This window comes from Microtus oregoni, unplaced genomic scaffold (assembly GCF_018167655.1).
Source record: "Microtus oregoni isolate MIOR12 unplaced genomic scaffold, Mior012 000023F_ref0000262, whole genome shotgun sequence".
NCBI lineage: Eukaryota > Metazoa > Chordata > Mammalia > Rodentia > Cricetidae > Microtus > Microtus oregoni.
This window is the reverse complement of record NW_024543082.1, coordinates 14,146,736-14,170,233: the sequence shown is the minus strand read 5'-3', so window position 1 is coordinate 14,170,233 and position 23,498 is coordinate 14,146,736. Positions and strand designations below refer to the sequence as shown.

General features: G+C 38.5%; 1 protein-coding gene across 3 annotated transcripts in view; it reads left to right on the top strand.

Moving 5' to 3' along the window:
* The first annotated feature begins 14,555 nt into the window (after positions 1-14,555).
* The window catches only part of Ift57 (intraflagellar transport 57), a 58,087-nt gene continuing 49,144 nt past the window's right edge, over positions 14,556-23,498 (top strand). For all 3 annotated transcript variants that reach the window (XM_041673046.1, XM_041673045.1, XM_041673047.1), the window contains exons 1-4: positions 14,556-14,904; positions 17,171-17,333; positions 18,099-18,217; positions 21,128-21,218. In XM_041673046.1, the coding sequence (XP_041528980.1) occupies positions 14,693-14,904; positions 17,171-17,333; positions 18,099-18,217; positions 21,128-21,218 (585 nt within the window). In that variant the 5' untranslated portion in view covers positions 14,556-14,692. The remainder of the gene's footprint in view (positions 14,905-17,170; positions 17,334-18,098; positions 18,218-21,127; positions 21,219-23,498) is intronic.

The following is a 23,498-nucleotide window of genomic DNA, read 5'->3' as shown; positions in this document are numbered from 1 at the left end:
ACAAAACAGACTGGCAGATAACAAGTGTGTTCTTTAAAACTACAGCCAGAAGACAAGAGTGGATGAGAGGAGGCGGAGAGTGATTGCCTAACAAAGCCATAATCACCTGTTCAGTCTCCAGACCATGAATCATTTTCCTGTCTGTAACCCACTGACTAAACAAAGAGATGGGACCTAGAAGGAAAGACTGCCCAGCCATGGAAGCCATGTGCCTACATGCATTCATTCCAGTTTAGACAATTAACAGGTAGAATGTTCCCTTCTCCATGTCCTGAGACTGTGGTGAGCTCTCACAGTGCAAACAGCTGAACGAAACCTCAGAAAAGACTCCAAAATTCTAAACTAAAAATAGTTCATTGTCTTCTGGAGGGATGTGGCAAGATAAACTAATAAAAAGTGTATCCACACTAGCTAGTTGGAGGATTCAAGTGGTGGTTCCCATGGTGGTGTGTGTCGCTGTTTAATGTGCTACCCCACACTCTTCAGAAACCGGACAGGTCTGGAAAGCTGCTGTAGACCATCACAAACTCAACCAAGAAGTATTGCAGATTGCAGTCACCATGCTATGGATGGTATGATTGACAGAATAAATTAATGTGGCCCCAAGACACACATTAGGCAGCGAGTGTCTAAGAAATGCATCCTATTCAATCTCAACCAAGAAAGGAAAAAAGAAAGAAAGAAATCAAACAGAGTTTACATTCACATGGATGGGCAACAATATTCATTCCAAGGTTTTTCCTCTGAGAATTTTAAGTAGCTAGGCCACATAGACAGAACAAAGAGGATTCTAAACCTCCAGGACATCCTAGTGGACATCAAGTTGACCTACCTCATGCATGACATAATGCTGACGGACTGGGAGCAGGAGCTGGGCTAGACTGGAGGTGATGCTAAGAGGAATGTACCGTGGAAGGAGTGAGATTCCACTGTGAAATTCAGTACCACTCACTTAAGGATCCAATAACCAGGAACGTAAAAAAATCTATTCATCATGTAGTACATGCATATGTGTGTGTGTGTGTGTGTGTGTGTGTGTGTGTGTGTTAGCATGTATTGGGACATGCATGCGAATGTGGAGATCAGAGGTCAGTATGATGTGTTTGCCTCCATTGCTCTCCACTTTGTTCTCTCTCTCTCTCTCTCTCTCTCTCTCTCTCTCTGTCTCTCTCTCTCTCGTCTCTGAAGTTGGAACCCATGAGTTCTGATACTCTAGCTAGCCCATTTGATCCACGGATGCCCTGTCTCTGTTCCCATTGCTGGAATTACAAAAGGGCTACCATGCCCACACCCACTTGCCTTGCTTTTATAGGGATACTGAGGATTGGAACTTCTCACGTTAGTAAGGCAAGCATTTCCCACTAAGCCATCCCAGCTTCCCAGCTTCTGAAAACAACAAATTTCTGTATTTTATATCTCCTACACAGAGAAAGAAATAAGATATTTGGAAAATCTCTTTCACTTATGGAGATAGCACATTCCAAACTTAGGTATATTAATTTGGTGGGCATACAGGATGATGTGCAAGGCTTCCAGCTCTAAATGAGGTCATTAGACTGCCTGGCACCATAGAGACTGCTCTCTCCAGCCTACCTTCCTTTCGGTTCTTCTCTTGGCATTAGTCTTATACCAGGGTCTAACTACAATCCTAGTCTTTGCCAATTTCATTCCCATTTTCTATCTCAGGCATACAGCCTAATAAAATTCTTATGTGTCCTAATCCCATTTTTGGCCTCTGTTTCTTGGAGGACCCAAGCTAGCAGAAATACTTTAGAGAAAAAAAAAATCACCAAAGAAATAAGGAATTCATTGCTCATTTTTCAAAACAGGCTGCAGAGAAAACAAAAGCAGGAACAGGGAGTCACAGAAGGAAGTAAGGATGTTTGCATGGATGAAGAAAGATGATGACAGAATATGCCAAATCCTTGAAGCATGATTAATAAACTCTGAGAGAAAAAGTAGACTCAACCTGAAGGTCAGAAAAGCAAAACGGCCAGACACCAGCTCTTACCTCGACCTTAGTCCGATATGGAGATCCTGCATCCAGGAATTTCAGAATAAGACTGTGTCTGAGAGCTGTCTCCTCCTGATTTATAATCCTCTCTAGGGCTGGGATTAAAAGTGTGTACCACTGGGATGAGAGACATAGACCACTCGGTTTCTATGGTAACTGGTGCGGTACTGGGATTAAAGGTGTGTGTTATCACTGCCTTGTCTGCAATGCTGACCAGTGGGGATGTTTTACTCTCTGATTTTTATTTTTATTTTTCAAATACAAATGATTCCTACCATTAAATCATCTCTAATCTCAAGTGGATGGAAACTAGAGCCTTTGACGTGAGGGAGTGAACCATGAGCCCTGCCAGCATGATTTTAGTTGTGTCAACTACATAGCCAGACAATGCTGTGAAAGACGCCAAATCTTATCATCCACCATTGAACTATTACCAAGAATATGGCTCATCGCAGCAAAAATACTGTTAAATAAATATTTCATCCAGAAACTGGAGAGTGAGTGAAGGAAGTTAGTAGCTTCCAGAGTTACATGTTGCAACCTTATGTTATAGAGATATATTTAACTTAATTTTATTTAAGCAACCTGAAGATCAAACCCATTTGAAGTCAATGTTGTCTAAAAATGATGGGCCCAATATCTCCTCTATCAAGGTAACTATAAGAAACATTCAGTGCATTGCTTTCATGTTAGAAAGAAATTCCCTGGTGAAACTCAGCAACCTCAAGTCTTGATTTTAGTCAGCAATAATAGAGCTACCAGCAAGTTCAGCTTGTCAGTTACTTGTTCCTTAATCCTCTTCATTATTTATTGATCCCGTAACCTCAGCTCATTTGAGATAATTAAGCAATTCCCTTAATAGAGAAGGTATACCAGGAGACTGGTTGAATGTATGCCTTAGGGAGGCTCATCCCAAAGGCCCTTTCTAAAGTCCAGAACCTGAATTAGAATTCACAGTTTTTATTTCATCTTATGACTTCTACCCTCAGCTGTATGAGCTCTGAGCCTCACAAAGCCTGAATTTGTCCCTGGAGGCATATATAGCAAGCTAAGAATTTTGCTGTCCTGAATAGAGGGACCATAAAGCGATAGTAGCAAGTCCCCATTTGCATTCATTTGTAGGAAGATTACTTTGGGAACAGTGTAGACAAAAGACTGAAAGAGGACCAGATCTGGAGGGGAAAGCATAAGGAAGTCATCATTGTACTTCAAGTAAGAATAAAGACCTTTTTGCTTTTTATTCGACAAAGGCAATGCCTCTGAGGGGTTTCTGATATGACTTGAGAAAGCACTCCTCCCTCTACCTCATTTAGGAAGTGTTTTTCTTCCTGAAAGAACCTGAGCAGAGTAGAGAGTCTTACAGTCAGTCTCTGCCTTCCAAAAGTGAAGTGTGAGGTTTCCGTGCTCAACACTGCACACCTTAAAGGAAGCAGTGTCTATCTTAAGATGAACTGTCAGCTTAAAAATAGAAATAATAGAAAACGGGGAAATTTTCAGTGATCTCAAATGAGAGACAGGTAGTATAAGCTATGTCTCTGGGTGGTAGATCCAGTATACTTATATTTAATCCATGCTGTATATTTACAGCATGTTTTAATATTCATAAATGTGACTTCATTTAACATCAAGAAGACAGAGGCTCAAAGAAGGATTTCTACCAGACATTTAATCTTATTTTACTTAATTATTTATTTTTATTTATTATTTTCGAGACAGGATTTTACTGTGGAACAGCCTTGGCTGTTCTGGAACTAGCTCTGTAAACCCAGCTGGCCTTGAACTCACAGAGATCCGCCTGTCTCTGCCTTCTGAGTGCTGAAATTAGAGGTGCGCACCACCACCACCAGGCTTAATCTGTTTAACCTTGTTTTAAAGTCACGAAGCAAAACAACCAAACAAAAAACAGTTTTACAGACCTCAGCCAAGAAATTCACCGAAGTTAACAAGAAGCTTGACTTCTTCAAATGAACCAAATAAATGTAAGCATTGCTCATTAATTTGAAAAAAAGAAATGAACTGGTAGGTGTTCAGCTAGTTTTCACAAGTATGGGGTGAAGGAAAAGCCTTTTTGTTCCATGGGTGGGAGAGTTTTCCTGTCTTCCAGGGGCTTAGACAGCTGCACAGTCTATATACAACTCGTATTCTTGCAAAAGTTTCTCTGCCTCGGATGTCAAGAGAAGTCTCATGCAGAGATATGAGTATGCCTCTGAAGCCTGCATTATAATTTTTAAGTCTGTGCTTGACATACAGAGCATGCCAAAGAAAAACTGCATGAAAATGACAAGTTGTTATGAAGTTGCAAGGAGAGATGGGAGTTTATTTTGCTTCCTGATGTGGGGCTATTTTGGAGAGAGTGCTTTAGAATATACTTGAATATACTTCGATTTGAATTCTCGGTGGCTAGATGAGAGATTCTTGTTGACTCTAGATTACAGAAATACCTGATTGAATATGGCAGAGCCTTTACTGAAGTTTTCAAACACACACACACACACACACACACACACACACACACACACACACACCAACTCACAGCCCTGCTCACCTAAGCCAGGGGCTGGAGGGCAGCAGACCCCATACTGGGCACACAGGGCAGATCCAGGCACTTAGCTCTGAAGTTGGACTTCTAAGGATTTCCTCTCATTGTTCTCACCTTTTGAAAACAAGAAGGGACATTGAGACTCTTAATGGAGACCATATCACAAGACATAGAAGAAAAACGGAAGAGCAGCCAAGTCTTTTGGGAAGAGCTGAAAAGGAACCTGGCAGGAGAGCCTTTCCCCCAAAATTTGGCTTACTCATCCATGTTCTTCTATGCTTGCAATATTCAACTACATAGATCTCCAAAATAAAGAATGACTGCTGGGCATAGAGACCAGGTTTATGAATGTTTTTGTGTTTCATACCCAGTGCCTAATAGTGTAGTAAGGAGGCCGCTAGTTTATTCCCAGCTGCCTAGCCCCGAAATAATCACACAGAAACTGTACTAATTAAATCACTGCTTGGCCCATTAGCTCTAGCTTCTTATTGGCTAACTCTTACATATTAATTTAACCCATTTATCTTAATCTGTGTATAGCCACGTGGCTGTGGCTTACTGGCTAAAGTTCCCAGTGTCTGTCTCCAACAGGCTTCATGGCTTCTCTCTGACCCTGCCCTTCTTTCTCCCAGCATTCAGTCTTCCTTGCCAACCTAAGTTCTGCCCTGCTATAGGTCCAAAGCAGTTTCTTTATTCATTAATGGTAATCACAGATACAGAGGGAAATCCCACATCATAATAGGTTATCAGTATTCAAATGAAAGAAAGCAACATTAGAAAAGCACTGTCTGTCCATGTCAAAAAGTAGCAGAATGCTGTATGTATGAATTTGGGCTTTCACACCCACATTTTCAAAATGAGAGACCATTCTTCCATTCTTGAAGTTAGCCATATAGATATTGAATAAAGTAATATCCACTAAAGATCTAGGAACAGAAATAAAGAACTTAAATTCAACATATTATTGCAATGTTACAGTTTAGGCAACAGATTCTAAAACCCAAGACAAGAGGCCAATTCTTGGTAAAACAGGCAATCAGAAAGACTAGCACACTAAGTACTGAGATGCAGGGTTAGACCATGAAGGTGTGTAATTCCACCTGGGATAGCATCTAGCAGACATTTTTATTATGCTCCAGGGAGCCCCATTAAAAGATGTTTCTACTATGGCATTTTTTATTTACTCTCCAGCTTAAATTAATTCTTCCCAAAGACAAGTCAGTGTCCCAGGCTGTAAAGTAATTGGATCTTTTAAATCTGGCTCTTGAAAAATAAATGGGTTTCTATTTAACCTTCACTACTCTGACAAATCAGATCAATCACTCTAGTTAGCATCCAACATTTATCAAATCAAAGTGTTACTATCATATGTGGAAGAATAGAAGACTCATCAGGAAACAAGGTGATTGTTGGAATATTTGGAGAGTGACTTGATTGCTCTTCCTCCTGTCTGCCAGTTTATACTTCATCCTTTTTGTTATACACCTAAGAATACCTACTTTGGTGAGCATATATCCTTCCTCCTTCCTCCCTCCTTCCTTCCTTCCTTCCTACCTTCCTTCCTTCCTTCATTCCTCCCTCCTTCTGCCCTTCCTTCCTCCCTCCCTTCCTTCCTCCTTCCTTTTTTTCTTATTTGAGACAGTTTCTCATTGTGGTGCTCTGGTTGTCCTGAAATACAATATGGGGACCAGGCTGATTTTTAATTCTCAGAGCTCTTTCTGCATCTGTATTTTGAATAAATAGGAATAAATTGTCAGCTGTTGGAACTGGAGCGATGTCTCAGTAGTTAAGAATATGTAGTGCTCTTACAGAGGAACTGAGTTTGGTTCCTAGTACCCATGGATTCAGATGCCTTCTTCTGGACACTGTGGGCATCTGCACTCAGACGTGCACATTTCCACATGCAGATATACATATCTTTCCATAATTAAAAACTAACATAAATCTTTAATGTCAACTGCTGTCTCAAAAGAATGACCTTCATTCACCGGGCCCATGTTGCCATTGCCCAGCTAGTAAACATTATGTAAGTGTTTTCAGCTGTTTTTTTTTTTTTTCATCAACAAGCCATTCATAGGTGCTTGGAGAAGCTCAACACATTCAGTGGGACAGAGCCATAAGAGCTAACATTTTTTCTCCTACATGAGGAAACTTTGTAGTATTACCTATGTTCTGGAACATCTTACACCAGATAAAAAGTCCTTTTCCTACGATTTGATAACTATCATCCTTCCCACAACTCTAGTTGCCAACTGCCCCAGTTGAAGAACATGTTTACCCTAGCTAGGAAAGCTATCTTTGGAATCAATTTTCACCTTCCGGTATTTCCTTTTATACTTTGTTGCCAAGCACTAAAATGCATATTTCAAAGTCATCCATCTCCCTGAGAGTGTGAACGAGTGGGTCTCTGATTCTTGGGCCTTTTCTTCGACTCTTCTTCTTCGGTTTGTTTTGCCCTGTCAACGCTTTTGTTTTACATTATTATATTTTATTTCATTATTATTCCTTAGAAGCCTATTTGTTTTCTAATGAGAGATAGGAAGAGGGTGGATGTGGATGGGAGGGGAGATGGAGAGGAACTGGGAGGAGTAGAGGGAGGGGAAACTGTAATCAGAATATATTATCAAATGTTCTATAGCTGTGAAGAGACACCATAACCATGGCAACTCTTATAGAGGGAAATAGCTAACTGGGCCTTGTTTACAGCTCAGACAGAGGTTTAGTCCTTTGTCAACATGGTGGAAAGTGTGGCAACATGCAGGCAGACATGGCGCTGGAGAATAGCTGAGCGTTCTCCATGTGGATCCACAGAGAGAGAGAGAGAGAGAGAGAGAGAGAGAGAGAGAGAGAGAGACAGAGAGAGAGACAGAGAGAGAGAGAGAGAGAGAGATTCTGGGCCTGGCCTGAGCATTTCAAATTGTGAATCCTACCCCAGTGAAATACTTCCTTCACCAAGGTCCCACCTCCTAGTCCCTGTCAAGTAGCCACCATTTCCTAATAGGGCTATGGGGCTACTTGAATCTATGGCCTTATGGGGACCATTCTTATTAAAACCACCACATATTATGTGAGAAAAAAACTATTTTCAATGAAAGGAAAAAAATCTAAAAATAAAAACTCATCCAAAACTCTACTCAACACACACACAAACATATACAAACACACATACACACACACGCACACACACACACACACACACACACACACTTCTTAACTTCCTTAAATAGTCATTCCTATAACCTACACAACTGTTACATGCTCGACACTTCACATGTGTGGTTCATTTTTCCACAAGAAAATTAAATCACTGAACCCATCAAAGCGTTAAAGTATATAAAGCAGCTGGGTGATATTTATCCACCTTGAGAGTCAAAATTAGTTGACACAGTTAAGTGTAATCTTAATGGGGTTAGAAAAATTCCATTAGCAGAAAACAAGCGCAAAATAAAATAAGCCCAAGGGAACAGTTTATAAAATCACTTTCCTTCCTAACTCAGGGGAAAAGTGCACATTAGGGCTTGATGCTCAGGGTCTTATCTCTTCTACGCCCGACCCAGACTCTTGGCACACTGAATGGGAAACTCTTTGGTCACAGGTCAAAATGACATTTATTTCCCAGATTAAGCATACTTAACTTATTAAAAGTTGTGACATTAAGTGGAAAAATGACAAAATTCAAGCTCATAGTAGTAATGGTTATGCTAAAATAATTACCTGTATGTGTTTAATATCTACCATATGGGATTTGGGTCTATTAGAAAAACAGACTTGTGATTAAAGTTTAACGAATACATTGTCTTAATCCATTCTGTGCTTCTGTAACAGAATCCTGAAATTAGGCAATTAAAATAAGCCTTACAGTTCTATAGACTAGAAAGCCCAAGACTGCAGGACCCATGCCTGAAAAAATCATTTGGGTGAACAAGCCCTTAGTGCAAAAGGGAAGAGCAAGTACATTGAAAATCCACTGTAGATGAAGTGCAGAGGGAACCCTGCTTGCTCATCAGAATGGAGGGCTGCCTCCCCATCTAAACACCACCTCCCTAGTGGCTCTACCACCCAATGGTTTTTCCCAAATGTCAAGTTTGCAACAGTGTTACACTAATAATCAAGTCTGCAACATGACATTGAGCATGCATATTCAAACCATAGCAGAAACAGAGCAATTTATTAAAAATCTTGCCTTTACAATGGCGTCTATAGCTGTGTGTTAGAATACTCAATAGAATTTATCCTCCTCCCTTCCTTTACTTTCAGACTGGGAAGAGTAATCCCTGCCTGGATTTTTTTTTTTTTTTGCCAGACACCATTAAAACAAATTCAACAGATTTGTGAGCAGTTTAAAAATCTGCATAGAAATATAAGCTGTAATTACTCCCTCATGCTTGCCTGCAACAAATCTACATTTGCAAACTGAATAAGATTTGAATAACAAACTAAAAACTTGAGAATAATGCTGTTCAAATTTGAGCTTTAATACATTACTAAATCAAGACCCTTTAATAGTAGAAGTAGCCCCAGACATATCTTCTGAGCACAGAGGCCATTCTCAAGCGTTTGAATCTCACACTGATGTATAACATTCAGATCTTTACAAAATCAATGTAGCAAAATCAATTCTTGTATTGCAAAAATGCCCTGACTTTGCGAAGGTGAGTTTTTCTATTCTCAATAGTCCACTCACACAGGGCATTCATTAACCTTTGGCCTCCACCACTTTAAAAGTCATTTGCAATATCAAACCTGCATTTTTGAACAGTGGTTCTCTCCCAGAAGAGATCCCCCGCCCCCACTAAACACACACCATTAAAGGACATTTGACAATGTCTAAAGACATGTTTGGTCATCAAAACTGGTGTACGTGTTGCTGCAGTATAATGGGGGTGGCAGTCAGGTAAGTTTTCAAGTCCACGGAACAGAACAGTTCCCACCCACATATGCAAACCAAGAAATCATCCCGTCTAAAATGCTAATTGTGCCAAGTCCAGGAGACCGAATGTAAATCACACCTACAGTTCCCTAACATGTATTTGTAATGATCAATGTATGTGCTTTATAGAGCCGAAGTCACAGACATTATATGGGTCACAAACATCTTTTTTCTTTGGTTATTACCTAGTCTTATTTTATACCTTTGAAACTAAATTATCATGGGTTTGTCTTTTCAATTTTCATATTTATTTATTTTGCAAACTCCTTCACTGAAGTAAGCAATCCTCTAAACCAGTGGTTCTTTCCTAACACTACAATCTTTAATGCAATTCCTTTTGTTGTGGTGATCACCAACCAAAGAATATTTTTATTGCTATTTCATAAGGGTAATTTTGCTACCATTATGAAATGTAAAGTCAGTATTTTTGGAGACAGAGGTTTGCCAAAGGGGTCAAGACCCACAGACTGAGATCCAGTGCTCTAAACACATCAGAAAAATTTTGCAGTGCTGTCTTCAGCACAAGTGGAATTTAAATGATGGGAATCAGAAATGGGATTGTTTCCATGTGGGTAGCCCATAGCCTCTTACCAGCTTGTGACTAGTTCACCTTCCCCGCCTCTTTTGTGCACTGAATTCCCTTGGAAAGTTGTGTTTATTCCCAGTCTATTTCCCAATACTCCTGTAATAAGTTTCACCTTTATTAGGCAATTTGCTATATTCTATTATAATTCCATCCTTATATTTCTCTAAAGTATACTTTCCTGTATAAAGCACCGGATCAGAAGTTTTTGAATGACCCGGAATTTATAAACTTTGCAATTATACTAATTTTTTCATTCATGAAAACTTTATTATATACTTTGATTTCGGTAAGGTTTAACAACTTTTTTCTCCAATAAATGGTAGACTCATTCCTAGACTTATGTGGTTTTGGAATTGACTTTATTGTGTGTTTTTCTGTCTCCAGGAGCTTTTCTTTAGTTTGGCGAGGATAGGTAGAAAACTCTGAGCCCTCCCAATAGTTTCTTCCTAGACTCTGGATCCCTTTGCTGACGTCACCAGAGAGTCCAGCTGTAGTACACAGTGCCCTGGTTGTATGTTTTCATCATGTTTAGGGAGATCATTCCAACATTCACATTTGAATATGACCTTTTTTCTTTCTAGAATTTTCACAGCACTTACCAGACGGAAGGAATTTAAAAATTTCTACCCAGATACTGGTGTTGCATATTGATTGGTTTGAGTGGGTGGCACTCATAAAATATCAGACACACACTCTCTCTCTGACCTCAATTACGACTTAAAAGCAGATCTGAGGTTGCCCATGAGAAAGATTCCTTTCTGTACTAAGAGGAGAATGATGATTTTATTATTGTACATTAAAAGATGCGGCTGAAATCAGTGTGTATAGAGAAACCTATGAAAACAACCTTTTCCCTCCATTTTAAACAGACATTTTCTAGTCATTTTTCCTACAGTTTATCATACTTTAAATTCACTTTCCTTTGTCTTTCTTCTTTGCTACAAATGTATTATTCTTTGTGTTAATAAAAAAAATCAGGGAGTGTATATGCTTTTGATCTTACCTAATTTTTTCTAAGCAGGATTCCATGAGCATTTGATGCTATTAAATAAAATGTGTGTGCTTCTCTTCTGTTAAGCCATTAGTATGTAATTTAATTTTCAGGCCTAATCACAGAACCCAAAAGGAGAAAAAAAAAGAGGAGGAGGAGCAGAAAAGGAAGGAAGGAAAGATTTTCGGCCTTATAGTTTCAGTTTCAAAGAAACTGACATTTTAATATCTACAATGGGTGGAAATGAATGTATTAAAACCCAAAGGAGGTATTTTAGTTGGTCTCTGTTGCTGTAAGAGAATAGCTAAGATTAAGAAATTTATAAAGATATAAGATCCATTTGGGTCATGATTGTGGAGTCTGGAACATCCAGAAAGACGGCGTAAAGATTTAATAGCTTCTTGTGATAGTCTCATGTGTTGCCGACTCATGGCAGAAGACAGAAGTCAAATAGAGCATGTGCAAGGAGAGAAAACAGATCAAATCCCCACTACAGCTAATCTATACCCATGATAAGACCATTATTACAGTCAGGAGAGCTCTTTCTTCAGGACCCAAACCCCTCCCAAACTGGCCAATTTAACAAACAAATAGGTTTTTAAACCTTCCCAGTCTTGCAAGTCTTATTCCCTGTATTTGGAGGCTCATCAAGCAAGCCTCCCGCCTTTTTACTGTCAGGTTTGCTAAGCACCTTTCGGGGAAATCCATTTAGCTAAGACCAGCTTTGGCTGGGATTCTGCTTAGTTTTCCGAGATTAGCTTGCATGCAGACATGGAATGGCTTTTAAAAGTCTTATGAACTACTTCCAATTGTTTCAGAGATGGTTTGTGAGAAATAAAATCATCTGAAGGCTGCCACAAATAGTGGTCTAAAGGGGCGTCAGGGTAAGTCTTTGTAGGAAGTACACACATCCGGCCATATTTCCATCTCTTTAAGCTCTATCTAGCTCCTAAGTCAAAAAGTTAATCTTGCAGAAAAAAGCTATTAAAAATACATTGTGGAGCTTCCAAGTGACTGAGATAAGTAGGAGAGGATTTGAAGGGAATTGCTCCATCAAGGAAAAGGCTGTTGGTTGTTGGCAACTATTGTAGATAAATAAGGAAATGTGAAAACATCTGGGCCTTTTAAAGATGAATCATATTACTGTGTTCTTTACTCTTTTTCTCCCATGGAAAACCACAATGTGTTGAAGAATTGGATTTTCTCTCTTTTTATTCTCTGTGTGCCAGAATTATTGGGGATAGTTTATACTTTGGTCTTTCTTTCCTTCTTCCTTCCTTCTTACCCCTCTCCCTCCCTCCCTGTCTTTCTTCCTTTCTTTTTTTCTTTCTTTCTTCCTTCCTTTCTTTCTCCGCATTTACAGTGGAAAACTGATTCTTTACCTGCTTGCCAACAGGTAAAGTCGGGGAAGGAAATGGCTGGATTTTGGAAGAGTTATTATTTTTCCCCAAGTCAGGATATACACATTATTGAAACTCAGCAGGGAAGCAGTGTTTGACAACTTCTCACTGTGCTGCATAACCTTCCAAGCATCCAAGCGTGTCAGAACATCTTATGCAGGCAGCATGCTCCAGGTGGACCCCCACCCCCTGGGTGTGAACCGCACATTTCCACTATTAGAGAGCCTTTCAAGAATCATTTAAAAGCTATGGGCTGCTTGTTAGTTAATGAAATACCCCAAAACATATATATGTCTAGATAATTATGGCTATTATTTTATTCCTAAAAAGTTTCTCATTCACCTTGTAATCCTCTCAACTTCCAACTGTGGTCATTGGATGTGGATGTGTCTGGGGGTAATCACTGCTGTAGAACAGCAGAGAAAATGAGAGACTAATTTGACAGGGGGCTAGAGGCAGACTCAATTTTCCCATTCATCTTTACTAATAGCAACGGGTTCATGACTTATAAACAATGTTATTTAAAAAGCAATTCTTAGACTGTGGATTTGGTTCAGTGGGTAAATGCTGTGCTGCAGGTGTGTAGACCTAAGTTCAGATTCCCAGAACCTGTATAAAAACGGACATTATAGTGGTCTGTAGTCCAACAATATGAGAGGCAGAAACAGTAAAATTCCCTAGAAACTTATAGGCCCTATGCCGAAATTTGCTTAACAAGTGACAAGAGGCCCTGTCTCAAAGTGGGGGTTGAAGACTGAAAGTATAGGTTGTACTCTCTCTCACACATGAACACACACACATATTCATTGCACACATATTTATTACATGCATCGATAGATAGATAGATAGATAGATAGATAGATAGATAGCAGGTAGATAGACATACAGACAGATAGAAGATGTAAAGAAATACAATTATCCAATTCTCTGTGGAATCCTCCCCTTTAGTTTGTTTTCTACATAAATCAGTAGAATCATTTTTCATTTGGATACCTTTATTAGTATTAGACAAGGCTGATTAGAATGAAATGTATATTCTTCATTTTATCATAAAGCAAAGGTTTTACAAATTTATTTCAGGTTTTAGTTATGCAAATAATGTGATTCTTCTACGTTCTTACGAGTACGATACAAGATGTAATGATCCCTTAACAGTCACAGGATTAAACTCACAAATGTTTGTCTCTTGCTTCCGAGTTACCTTTTAAGAAGCGAGTGAGCATCTACTTTGCTTCACTTCTGACTTTAACTATTAGGAAAGCTGTCTGATGCACTGTTTTCTTAGAATTTGAAGGATAAGTCACACCCGTGCTCAATTATGTCTCTTTTGTATTTTCTAAGTCAATACCTGTAGACAGAGTATCAAAAATGCCCTCATCAATCAATCCCAAGGGCTGCAGTGCAGACGTTCCTTTCCAGATAGTCTATTTTGTTGGACTTCACTTTTACTCAAAAACTTAGGTCAGTATGAGCTTGAAGCAGATGAATAAGCAGGGTGTGAGGGTGGTACAAATCCTTCCCCAAAACCCACTCTTCCCACTTCAACCTCCACGTGCCCTCCCCCGCTACCCCCTTCCAATTAACCACTTTCGTAACATTGAACATAGAGTCATAGTATGACCTCAAGTTTTATTTAGCTATTAAATCTAGCACTACCTAATAAACTATTAAGTTAGGAAATAGACAAAAGAAGTCTTGTGGTAGGAATTTCTGAGATGCCTTGAAACTAAGGACAGCGAGTTTCACAACTACAAAAACTGAGGATCAGTGGGCGAGTACCCTTCACTATTGTGTTCCGCTTCGTGTCAGTCCTTGAACCCAGGTGACCAGATATCCACTCTCATTAATCAGCTCTGAGCAAAGCACCAGATCTTGTGCTTCCTCTAGGCTGCACTGAGCTTGCAGAGCTGAACAGCCGCTGATCCTGTGCCTTTAAAGAGCGAGGGAGAGTCGCCAAAGAGGCGGAAGAACTGTAGCCCCGCCCTCTGGGCGGGGCCCCTCTCAGGATGGGGGCGGGCATAGAGCGACGTCATGTAGGAATTCAGTCTTGGTTGGCGAGAATTTAGAAAGGGAGGCTGGGCGTGAAGGAGGCGGGGTCTCGTTGCCCTGGTGACCGTCGGCCCTGCGGTCGCCAGGTAACGGTGGCGGCTGTGTGGGGTACGAGGTCCTGGCGGCAGAGGCCGCGAAGATCCTGGCCCGAGCCCACGCCGGGCGCTGTGGATCTGAGCTGCGATGGCTGCCGCGGCAGCGGTGATCCCGCCGTCGGGCTTGGAGGATGGGGTGTCTCGGGCTCGCGGGGAAGGCGCAGGGGAGGCGGTGGTGGAGCGCGGGCCCGGTGCGGCCTACCACATGTTCGTGGTGATGGAGGACCTGGTGGAGAAGCTGAAGCTACTCCACTACGAGGAGGAGCTCCTCCGAAAGAGCAATCTGAAGCCCCCGTCCAGGTGCGTGCCTTGACCCCGCGGTGTCCGGCGCTGCCCGGGCCCAGGGGACGCTCCTCCGTGAGGTGAAGACCCTGGGCTCGGATCCGCACTTTCTCTACCTTCCTTGCTCAGGAAAGGAACTTCTGCACGGAGCGAGGTGAAGTTTCCAGACTTGGTCATTTTGTGGAGAAAGTAAACAAGTTTTGTAATGGCCTGGGGAAGACAGCCTGCCCATTCTTTAAAACATATACACACCATAAACCAAACACAAATCTCGTTTTAAAGGTAATAAAATACCCACAGTAGAAAGGATAGAAAAACTAATCTCTAGAGACGAATGCCCTTATCATTGAGATCTTTGTTTTCTTTTGCTAGACTTTGTAAACTAACAACTGTGGGTACTTAGGATTTTGCTGAGGAGCACTTTTTATGTAGTAAACTTGAGGACTAATTACTGCGGTTCAAAAGACTTAATGCTTTTGCAGCAGCAATACTCTTAGAAACTGGAAAGTGGAGAAGGCAATTGAAATATAAAGTGTTGGAATGGTCCGCATTATAGAACCTAAAGTCCCGTGCTTGCTGTGGTAGAAAAAGTTGGGAATATCCGGAAGGCAGTGCCCAGAGTGAGAGGCAGCACCCTCTCATGTAATCATGATAGCTTAGTGATAACTGTGATTCATTGCTGTTTCTATAACGTTTGTATTTGCTTTATCCTTTAAGAAGCAAATACAAAGAATTATCTAGAGTACTTTCTTTTACTGTCTACAGGTAGGCTCAAATAAATTGCTCACTCAGTTTTCAGATCTTGCTCTCTTTCCAGACTCTTGTGTTGAAAGATACACAGACTCTCCATGGTGCTAAGTTAGTCTGTAAAAGGAGAAAAGTTAGAGAAGAAAGTGCATCTTGATCCTGATCCCTGAAAGAAGTTTTAGGATTGGATTGTTATTTAAAACGAATTGATCATAGTAATATAGATGGCTAACATTTTTGGTGTTGATAAAACTGTGTTAATGTTTTCCAAATGCATTTGTCAAACAAAAGGATTTTGGCCTTATGTTACTATTAATACTTTGCTGTACTGAACCTCAAGTTGTGAGTGAGGTACTTTGTACCATGGATTTGTGTGTGCGTATTCTATCCAGTGGTTGACAGTGTCACAACCGGCAGGTCAGTATCACATGGGACTGGAGAAAGACATTCCCCAGCACTTGTCCAGGTGTCCCTTTTCACAAGGTCTGGAGAACAACATCCCTCTGGGTGGTTCTGATGTGCCCTCATGCTTGGGAGCCAGCATCACAGACCCACAATACCTGTCAGTGTGTCCATCCCTCTGTCTGTGAGGCATGCCCATTGATAAGGAAAACACAGTTGTTAGTGGACAGAATTTTTTGTAAGCCTATTCCTGAAAAGACTTCGTGGCCCTTTAAAATTTCCTAGCTTTCTATTTTCTTTTAGAACATAAATAATTTCTTGATGGAAAAAGTTTAGAAAAATAGAAGTATAGACCACTGATTTTTTTCCATTGGTTATAATGGCTGTATATATGTATCAGTTTAATAGTGATAGCTGCACAAAGAAAGCAAAGCAGATCTCTGATTCAACTTTCTTGAGTGATGTTGTTTATACCTTTTATATCCTCTTCTATCCTCTATGGGTCTGTATACATCATATCCTCACTGGAGCAGGTTCAGTACAATAAGGGGTATAACAAAGTTCAGCAGCTGTGATGCTGGGGGACGTGGCAAAGGTGCTTCATCCTTGTTGCACCCCTGGACCATCTAAGTTGGGAACTTTTGAAATGTACCTGTTACGTTCTGTACCCGAAGTTTTGATTATCCATGAATGGGGCAAGACCTGACTCTCACCATAGCAGTGCTTAGAATCCAGTTTGAGTCTGCAACAAAGATGAAAACAACTGTCTGACATAGCTGATAGGTCACAAACAGCATAAACACAGTACGTTATTAGTGGCTCTTAAATTCCAATATCCTCGCAATCCAAAATTGTCATTTTTTAGGGGAACTCACTTATAATCAATCACCTAAGTTGAGTTTGACAAAAGCTTGATGTATTTATTCTCCAAAATATATTACCTTCCATGCCCTGGTTGGAAATATTTTGTATAATTTAGTGATTGCCCCTGATACTGATTTGAAACTTGGGGAGTTCAAGAGTGTTGATGAAGGCTGCTTGAGATGCAAATTTTGCAGCTCTGGACTGGACTGTGTTACTTATTCCTAGTTGGTTTGCTTTTTCTCACCCTTCCCCCTCCGTTGCTTTGAAACAGACACTACTTTGCTCTGCCCACCAACCCAGGTGAGCAGTTCTACATGTTTTGCACTCTTGCTGCATGGCTGATCAACAAAACAGGGCGTCCCTTTGAGCAGCCTCAAGAATACGACGATCCCAATGCAACTATCTCTAACATACTGTCTGAGCTTCGCGCATTTGTAAGTATTCTGAAGCTGTGGATTTCGATATTAGCATCAGTGACAGATGTTAGCCTTTTAGATGACTCTTCTGGACTAGCAGACAGACAGATAATAGTTGACTGATATATGGTGCTTTTTTTAATTTAAAGTAAGACCTTCTCAGTATGGTTGATATTACATATAACATGAATTTCACTTCTAAAAATGTTACTCTAGACTCTCTTTAGCCGAGAGTAATAATATTTGTCTTATTTATTTATTTATTTATTTATTTATTTTTGGCTCTCAAAAGTGAACAGTTATTTGATTGGTTAGTTCTTCCCCTCAAAGGGAAATTAAGAATTGCTAAGCCAAACCCTGCACTTTGAAAGGATCTTGAATTTATTAGGTGTCCTTAGTTGTATTTTCATTTTTGACTTTTTCTGGGAAAAGGCAATGAGACATTTTGGTACAGGTTGCTAATTTTTAATAAATGAGTCACTGAGTTGTTGTTTAAAAAATATATTTTGACATATGAGTAGTTTTACTGCTTTTTTATTATTAATTTGTATTTCTGCTATATGTAACTGCATTTTAATTTGGTACTTTGAACAATAAAATACCTGATTTTTCCTTTGTGTAACTGTATCAATGGATTGAAGAGTCTTAAGAAATGAATGTCAAAGAAGAAAAGCAACTACCTTTTTCTGAAATCATTGGAAAAGTGGAAAATTATACATGTGCTCAGTGATTCTTTGCTGACACAACCTTGACATCTAACAAATAATATCTTTATCTTTTCAGGGGAGGACTGCAGATTTTCCTCCTTCAAAATTAAAGGCTGGTTGTGGAGAACATGTATGCTATGTTCTTGACTGTTTAGCTGAGGAAGCATTAAAATATATTGGTTTCACTTGGAAAAGGTAACTATTACCTGACAGGAAGATATGCTATGTAATTACCATTTTTCTGAAGTGCAGAGCTGTTTAATTGAGCCGACAAGAGCTGACTGTTCTGAACTGACAGTGGTTCCGATTGTTAAGTCTAGACGAACATCAGGATGTCTTCCAAATCTATTCTGAAGTAATGTTGACCATCCCAGGGCCACTTCCCTGTTTGTAATTATTGAAGGTTTAACTATAACTGCGTACATCCTTGCCGATTTGGAAAAACTTTCTCAAATTCTCTTTGTACCTGTGTTTGTTTATACCCACGACCATCGTGTGTGTTGATTTAACTAAAAGCCTCGTATTTAAATGGAAAAGGAAGTTTATATAGTACCAAGTGTGCGATTTTCTTTTCTCTTTGCTTAGTGACTAGAATAACATTAAAGAAGCCACTTGACATCCTCTTGGACAGTGTCCATAGCTTTTCTCTGACCTGAAAGTACATTGTTTATATTTTGTGCTATTAATATAATTTATTTACCAGTGTAGAGTTTGTTGTTACAGATCTTGCCAATCATTCATCATACGTATTCTGTGGTAATTAGCACAATATACAAAATATACTTAGTTTGTCATATATATTCAGTAAGTATTGATGAATGAATAAAATCAGAAACTATTGGTTTATATAGGGTATGATTAAAACATATTCAGTTCATATTTTGAAAGTTTGGATTGTTGATAGGTTAGAACGTGAAAGACATGGTGCAAATAAAATATGACATAGTATTGGATTTATATTTGAACAAAATTCTGTATATAGAGAGGTATATATTACTCCATGTTAATATATTAATACATATGCAATTGCATTTAGATGAAAATCTACTTCCTTTTAGGAAGTATTTTTAAAAACTTACAAAGGTGTGTGTGTGTGCAGGGAAGATTATGCAGACTGAACAACTTGTATTTATGTATTTAGGAATATTTATACACACATACACAACAACAATAAAAGAAAAAGAAACCATGTATTTGAAAAAGAACAAGGGAGTAGGTATATGGGAGATTTTAGGGGGAAGAATGGGAGGGGGAAATGATGTAATTAATTTCAAAAATTTAAAAAAATTCCTTGATTTATGATACCATTGGATTGAAGTATATTAAATAACTGATATCCATTTACTTTAAATCTAAAATGGTATAGTTTCCTTTACATCAACCCAAACATGTCCATTCAGTACATTGTAAAGAATGACTCTGCAACAGCTAATACTGTTGGTTAGGTGTCAAAACAAGATAAATTACATATGTGCTGCCCTAGATTCTCAGTTACTAACTCCATAGCCCAGTATATCATTATTGCATTCCAAGCTATTACTGTCTCAGCCACTATTCAATTTGTACTTCCTTTGTCTCTAGTAAAATCTTTGTCTCTGCCTAAGAGTTATCACTTGGATAATTTGTAAGAATTATATATGCATGGAAGAAGAAAGGAGAAAGTTAAAAAGTAGTAAAAATTGGAAACTACATCACCTCTGTAATACATAAACTACACAGAACATTCTTATGAATGATTATTTTATACAAATGTGGAACTATTTTTAGAAGAACATTTTTTGAGATAATTATCTAATTCTAACTAATGAAAAATTGGGAAGTTTATTGTACAAGATTGATTTGTTTAATAATACCTTCCTTGCTTCCTGTTCCATGTTAATTTTTATATTGTCTTAATAGGTTTGAAATACAGATTCTTAAAATTAGTTGACAAAATAAATGTGAATGCATCTGAGTGTTTTTACTGTGAAAATAAGTGAACCTTAAGGGAGAAATGGTTGTCCAATACTTAATGTTGGGAACACTAACTGGATTTTAGAAATAAGAATCAATCTTATTACCTATATAAAAACAAACTGCAGATTTCAGAGATGTGAATTGAAAAACAGAGCCGTAGGCACACTGAGAGATCAGAGGGCTGGCAGAAGGTGTGGATCGAGAGAGCGCTGTAAATGTATAATGTAAAGTCTAGGGTCTGGACAGGACAATGCTGTCAAATCTATCCAGTAGTAATTATAACAGTCTTGACTATTCAGGATTCTAAGTAATGAAACTAGGCAACATCATAGATTGGGTGAACATTGATTTTCTTAATTTAAGGAAGACAAAGAGTATAAATGTGTGTCTCAGAAAAAAATGAATAATCAATTAGAATTATAAAGTTGTTGTTCCATCAGTCTCATGCTAAAGTAATTCAGTTATAAAACACAATGATTTTTTTCATTTGTTTTATTGGCACAGATTATTTTACACATATTGGTGAACATATTGAAACAGAGATGCCATCCCTCACTGTTCTTGGGAGTATAAATTAAGGTAGCATTTTCGAAGCCAATTTTGTCAGTACTCATCAAAACAATAACATGTACAAAGTTGTTGATGTAGCCATTCCACATGGACAAATCTATTTTAAAGATCTGTCTAGTAATAAATCTACAAATATGATTTTTGCAATATCATTTAATAACAATAGAAACAATCCCAATGTTTTAGTCATAGACTGATAGTTAAATTGTAGTACTGCTGTTCATTGGAACATAATGCATATTATATTACATATTATATATAATCTATATATACATATTATATAGTGTGCATTTTATGTGTGTATATATATGATAGCTAATAGCACATATATATATATATATGTTTTGTATATGATAGCAGTATAATCAGAATCAACTTATTTTTGTCAGTGTGCCTTTTATGTTTAGAGATAGGTATCTTTGCTTTTTTTAACACTGAAAATTTCAGAAAGAAACAAAACATTGACTGGCCATTAGTGAAGGGAACAGAGCCTCATATGGAAGCATCTTTCCCATTCCTCATTAGACTTGTATTTTTACTGAATTATTTTTAAACATTCACTATATCTTGGTATTTCAGGCCATCATACCCAGTGGAAGAATTAGAAGAAGAAACTGTCCCAGAAGATGATGCAGAATTAACATTAAGTAAAGTGGATGAAGAATTTGTGGTAAGTGTGGAGCTGAGCTGCCTAGCCTTGCCCATGGCGCCCCTTCCCTCTCCTCATTCCCTACTCCATTTTTCTGGAATGCATTTAGTTTTTCTACGTCCAGTGCCATTATCAATCCTTTAGGCCTTTGCTTAAGTTCATGTTCATGGTCTTGAGTCAGTTCTAGAAGAGTTTCTAAATCTGTTTATATATGTATATATATATATAGATATATACACATGTATGCATATACGTGTATATAAATCACTAATTATATGAACAGTGTTTTATTAACAACTGAGCTTGACCTTGAGAAACCATAACTAACAAAGAATCTAGAGCAGAAAGCTAACAGTTCATCTTGTGCTGAATGTGGTGGTGTACACCACATTTTAGGACGCAGAGATTAGAGAGTCCTCAGTTAAAAGCCTGTATCTACTGCACAGCATGTTTTGGGACTTAGGCCACATAGCAAGATGATATCATAACAAAACACATCATCTTCAGAATGCCCTAAGGATTTATAATTAGTGTATTCTGCTTCCTACAGTTACTATTTGTTTTTAAGGAATTCCTTTATTTTTATCAATTAGGGTGAATACTGCCGCTGAAATTTTGTTAAAATGCTTTTAAGTGACCAGTATTATTTAAGTTGTTTGGCTCCATCTACATATTTTTCATGTTTAATTTCCTATTCATGGTATGAAGCTAAATAATCAGTTCTCTACAGTAGTTGGTGTAGTAAGACAATAGAAACCGAAAAGCATTTCTCAAAGTGATCCTTTCATAGAACTGGACGTGGGTTGAGCTGAATGTTTTAGAAGATATCCATGTAATCTGAACTGGACACATGGTGGGGGAAAGAGTTTATGTAGTATTTTGCTGTCACAAACCAATTCAAGATTTCATTTTTTTAATCAGAAGATAATCCACTCTATATTTTAACTTAAATAAACTAGTATAAACTATAAAGTTGCTAGTTGTTAGATTATCTAAATAGTAAAAGTTAACAAGTAGTCATAGAGTTAAATAGCGTTATACGCAAATAGAATATTATGTAGATGGCATGTCTTAATTACAGACATTACTGATATGAGAATGACAATTTGTACTTCATTTTACAAAATTTGCTGGCATCATGACTGTAATTATGTAAGATATGTAAAAATACCAGTATATTAATGTTTGTTATAAATGGATAGAATAATTATGGATGATTCTGTTTAATATTTCTTTGTACTTTCAAGCTTTTTAATGTATATTTTATTAGAAGTATTAAGGCTACTTTTAACCGTATTAAGATACATAACACTACATGACTGTGCTGCTTTTTTAGCTCCCAAGGTTGAATCTCACTGTAGTCAGGCTGGCCTAGAACACTCACCATGTAGTCCAGGCTGGCCTAGAACACTCACCATGTAGTCCAGGCTGGCCTCTGCTTCTCAGGCTAGACCACTATAAAACTAGTCAGTTTAAAACAAATATTTTTTAATATGATAAAATTTGAAAATCAAGGCAAAAGAAAGCACAGCCATCAATTCTGCCTGTAGCTATGGAACTCCTGGTGTGTGTTTAACAGTCAGTAGCTGTGTTAAAGTGTGTTCTGAAGCTTGAAGGCAGGAAGGAACCAGGTGTGACCCAGCAACTGTCAGAAAAGCAGATCTTCTAGGATCAGGTGGGGATGCTTCAGGTGAACTGGAAAGAGAATTTAGGCATTTAAAGAAGTTTAAACTATTGTTCAGTAGGCTTTCCACTCAGGATCAGAATTAAAGTCCTTATATATTCTCAATTTTTCCCCATTTACTTGGGTATGTCCATGGTCTTTTTAATAACTAATAGAGTATCAATCTATACCTGCTTCTAATATGCCAACATTTAACTTCAAGGCTGTCATTCAAAAGTACTAGTCTCACTTTTGCTCGCCCTCATGGCCCCAGATTGCCATTAGGGATTTGGTGTGTGTCAAGGTTTCAGTATTTGACTACAGACTCTCTCAGGGATACTGTTGTGTAACTTTTCAAAATCTTAGCTAATTTTTTCTATGAATTTTTTTAAAGGTCAAAGTGGAATTATTGTGTTTATGAAATTAGGGAAATAAACTAGACAAGATCCTCTTTATACTATTCTCCCAAGCCAGGCGGTAAAGACCTCCCAGTATAAGACCAAACCACAGGCCTTCCTCGGAGGAACTTCCTCTGGAGCTTCTCGTTTGCTTTCTGTCCAGTCTCTGGATGTGTTCCTTTCTTTTCCTCCTCCTCCTCCCATCACTCTGCTATTCCCTCTCTTCCTTCTCCTGTCATC